Below are 4070 nucleotides of genomic sequence, written 5' to 3'. Positions count from 1 at the left end.
AGGTGCCCTAGAGATTACTTTTTAAAATAAAGTCTTTAAGAAAAAAAATTTTTTTTTGTAGTGTTCCATGATTCATTGTTTGCATATAACACCCAGTGCTCCATTCAATACGTGCCCTCTTGGGGCGCCTGGGTGGCTCAGTCGGTTAAGCGTCTGCCTTCAGCTCAGGTCATGATCCCAGGGTCTTGGGATTGAGCCCCACATCGGGCTCCCTGCTCGGCGGGAAGCCTGCTTCTCCCTCTCCCACTCCCCCTGCTTGTGTTCCCTCTCTTGCTATGTCTCTGTCAAATAAATAAATAAAATCGTAAAAAAAAAATACGTGCCCTCTTTAATACCCATCACCAGGCTAACCCACCCCCCACCCCCCTCCCCTCTAGAACCCTCAGTTTGTTTCTCAGAGTCCATAGTCTCTGTGAGTGTGCAAGAAAGGTTAGCTATTGGTACTATTATTCGCTTGTTTACTTACTGCATATTTTATTTTTATATTTTAATAAAAATATGATACAATGCCATTAGAGGGCATATTACTGTAATAAATAGCAATATATATCATATAATGTTATAAATAATGAATATACTATGTACTAATTGATTAATAAATACTTCTGCAATAACTACTGTGGACCAGGCACTATTCATATCCTGCAAGTTGGAGATCCACATCCCCATTTCATAGATGAGGAAGCTGAGGCGCAGAGAGGTAAATTCATTCAGGGAGAAAGTAGGACTCAAGGGTGCCTGGGTGGCTCAGTCGGTTGAGCATCTGCCTTTGGCTCAGGTCATGATCTCAAGGGTCCTGGGATTGAGCCCCACAAGTCCCAAATCACTCTCTCTGCTCAGCAGAGAGTCTGCTTCTCCTTTTCCCTCTGCCCTGCTGCCACTCATGCTCTCTCTCTCTCTCAAATGAATAAATAAAATCTAAAAGAAAGAAAGAAAGAGGGTGCCTGGGTGGCTCAGTCGGTTAAGCGACTGCTTTCGGCTCAGGTCATGATTCCGGAGTCCCAGGATCGAGTCCCGCATCAGGCTCCCTGCTCAGCAGGGAGCCTGCTTCTCCCTCTCCCTCTGCTGCTCCCCCTGCCTGTGCTCTCTCTCACTCTCTCTCTCTGACAAATAAATAAAATAAAATAAAATAAAAAAGGAAGGAAGGAAGGAAGGAAGAAAGGACTCAGATACAGCTCTCTGGTCCAGACCAGGAATCTGGGTGAGGGCATCTTGGAGCCTCCTCGTGGTCCCCTGGGTCCCAGAGAGGCTCTCTACCTGGGATCTTGCTTATGTCTCACCACTGTCTCTCCCCAGCGGGTCCGGGAGTCGGTGGATTCTGGCTTGGTCCCCATGAGCCCACTTGGCAGTGGTGTCGTTCGGAGAAGATTTTCAGGGACTCCACTGCTGCCACCACTGTCAAGCCGCCTTGGAACCCCTGGAGAGGTTGAGCCCAGTGCCTGTGTGGTGTTCACCATCGAGGCTCGAGGGACGGAGCAAAGCCACAATCCAGACCCAGGAAGGTGAGGAGGGAGATGGGGATCAAGGGGGCCAGTATCAAGAGAGAGAGAGAGTGCCTCATCTAGCTGAACATTTCTCTAACTTGTTCAGAAAACATTTATTAAGCACCTACTGTGTCCTGGGCCCTGTACTGGAAACACAGCCATGGGCAAGCAGATGCCCACAGGATGATGATAGAGAGAGACTCATATCAGGTGCAGAGATCAGGGTGCCATGGGAACCCAGAGGAGGCTTCTGGCCCAGCATTGGGGAGTATGAGGTGAGGAAAGGACTACTTGGAAGAGGTAGTATCTAAGGTTAGCATGAAAGATGAAGATAAGTCAGCCACAGAAGCGCAGGGAAGCATATGCCAATTAGAAGGAACAGATTGTACAAAGACTTGGACTCAAGAAGATCAGGTGTATGAGGAACTGAACACAGATCAGTGTGACTGGAGGGGAGCCTGGGGATGTGGGCAGGGGCTGGACTACACAAGACCTCATGGGGTGCAATGGGAGGCCATGGGTAGGTTTTCAAGAGAGTGAGTTGATCAGATTGGCATTAAAATAATTCTGTGACTACTGTGAGTAGAATTGTCAAGGCTTGGGCAGTTCTGGGCAGGAGATGGTGGTACATGGACCAAGGAGGAGCCATGGGCTGGAGAGAAGTAGGCAGATTTAGAAGTTATTCATGAGGTAGACACAGCAGGCATTGGTGGGCACCAATAGGGGGTAAAAGAGAGCAGGGTCTGGTGTGGACAGCTCCTGGTCTTTGGCCCTTCAACTGTGACATCCCTTTTCATCCTTCCAACAATGCCAAGATGTGGGGACATCATCATTATCCCCATTTTTCAGAATAGAAAACAGGCTTAGAAGGGGGGGAGTGACAGCCAGCCAGTGGCAGAACCCATGTTCCCCACCAGGGGACCAAGTTGTCTCCCACTGTCATCTTTGGAGGGCAGGGGGCTAAGAGGAAGGGCAGTGACTGAGCCATGAAAGTAAAGGACAGAGAAGAGTCATTTGTTTTTCATCACCCAGCAAGACATGGCGGTACTGGGGCTTGAGCTCAGTCTGTCTGACCCAAACATTTCCCATTTCTCCAACCTGGGGACACAACTAGGGTAGAGGGTAGATAGTCTCTATGAGTAATAGCCTTGAAATAGCCTTCTGAGATCGTGGCTCTTCCTGCCCCCAAACATACTGCACCAAATGGCCCCAAATGCCTTCCTGCCCCAGCCCAGAGCCCACACCTACCCACCCAGCCCTGCTCCTGTGCATGTCTACTTCTGTTAACCATAATAGAAAATGTTCTCACTCTCCCTTTGGCACTTACCAGGAAATTACCCCTGAGATTAGGATGCCTGGTGGGCAGGGCCTTGAGTTTCTAGAACTGGGGAAGGGAGGGGCAGGCCTGGGATTTAAGGGCAGGAATCGTGGCTGTGAGGTGGGGCCCAAGGCATAGCGGGACGAATGAGATCCCACCATTTCTTCTGAGGGTCTGGGCATTGGTGTGGCTATAAAAGGGTGCCCCTCTCTACCCACCCTCACTGTTGGCAGCCCCGACTAGATGCAGCTTCTGTGTGCCCACCCTAGGGATGGGAGGACCCTGTTACAGCCCTCCCCATTTCTCTGCCCTTCCCGGATCCCTGCCCTGTGTGAGTGGGGGTTTTAGGGCTCCAAAGAGACCCCATCTTGGGCTGAACCGCTAAGCCTACTTTCCTCAGTTTGGCAGAGAAACACCATCCGTGCCTATCTCTGAAGACCAGAGCTCTTGACTCTGCTTCCAGACTCCTTGCTACGGTCACTGGGGAGGGTTGAGGACCCGCCGCTGCTCAGCTTTCAGCACTTCCTGGGCAGATGACGCTCTGGTGTGGAGGTGCTCCTGAACCCCTGTCTCTCTGCGCTTCCTGCAGCTAGCTTCTCGCGTCTCATCCACCCGGAGCCCCTGAATCTACTACCTTCTTCCCTTTCGGCACCAGGAGAAGGGACAGAGCTTTAGCGCTGGGGGTCTTCAGAGCCTCTGTCTCCCTGCTCTCCATTCGGCAGCAACAGGGAGGACAATTTCTGTCTTCTCCACTCCAAGCTCCTGTCTTGACCCTCCTTCATTCAGCACTAGAGGGGACAGCAAACCATTCTCTGCTCTGGGGGTGTCCCCAGCCCCTGTTTCCAATCCCCACCCCAAGTTCTTCTTCCCTTGCTCCCCTTCAGCACCATCCGGGCACGGACAGCTCCGCGGTGTCAGCCCCACCTTGAGCCCCTGTTTGTTTCTACCTTCTCCCGCCTCAGCACCTCCGGCGCGGACAGCTCCTCACTGTCGCCTCCACCCCCGGCCCTGGCCCGACCCCGGCGCAGACACTCCTGGTTCCCAGGGACGGCTCCCGCGCCCTGTTCTCTTTGCTCCCTGCTCTCCCCGCTCCCTTCTTCTGGCGCATGGAGACCCCAGGGGTCCAAGAAGGGGCGGAGGCATCCAGCGAGCTGAGTGGCGCTCGCAGCCGCCAAGGCATAACCAGACCCCCGAAGCACTTGTGGCGTCAGCCCCGGCGCCCCATCCGCATCCAGCAGCGCTTCTACTCGGACCCGGACAAGTCCGCG

The 4070-nt window shown here is 52.7% G+C and overlaps 1 protein-coding gene across 1 annotated transcript in view; it reads left to right on the top strand.

Annotated features, from left to right (window-relative positions):
• The window catches only part of IQCN (IQ motif containing N), a 14645-nt gene extending 14634 nt beyond the window's left edge, over nt 1-11 (top strand). Inside the window, exon 4 of the mRNA XM_081805530.1 lies at nt 3-11. Coding sequence (XP_081661656.1) covers nt 3-11 — 9 coding nt within the window. The remainder of the gene's footprint in view (nt 1-2) is intronic.
• The last annotated feature ends 4059 nt before the right edge of the window (nt 12-4070 follow it).

This window comes from Leptonychotes weddellii, chromosome 1 (genome assembly GCF_054177405.1).
Source record: "Leptonychotes weddellii isolate Sample4059 chromosome 1, ASM5417740v2, whole genome shotgun sequence".
Lineage (NCBI taxonomy): Eukaryota > Metazoa > Chordata > Mammalia > Carnivora > Phocidae > Leptonychotes > Leptonychotes weddellii.
The sequence above is the reverse complement of the archived record's forward strand: the minus strand, read 5'-3'. Positions and strand labels throughout refer to the sequence as shown.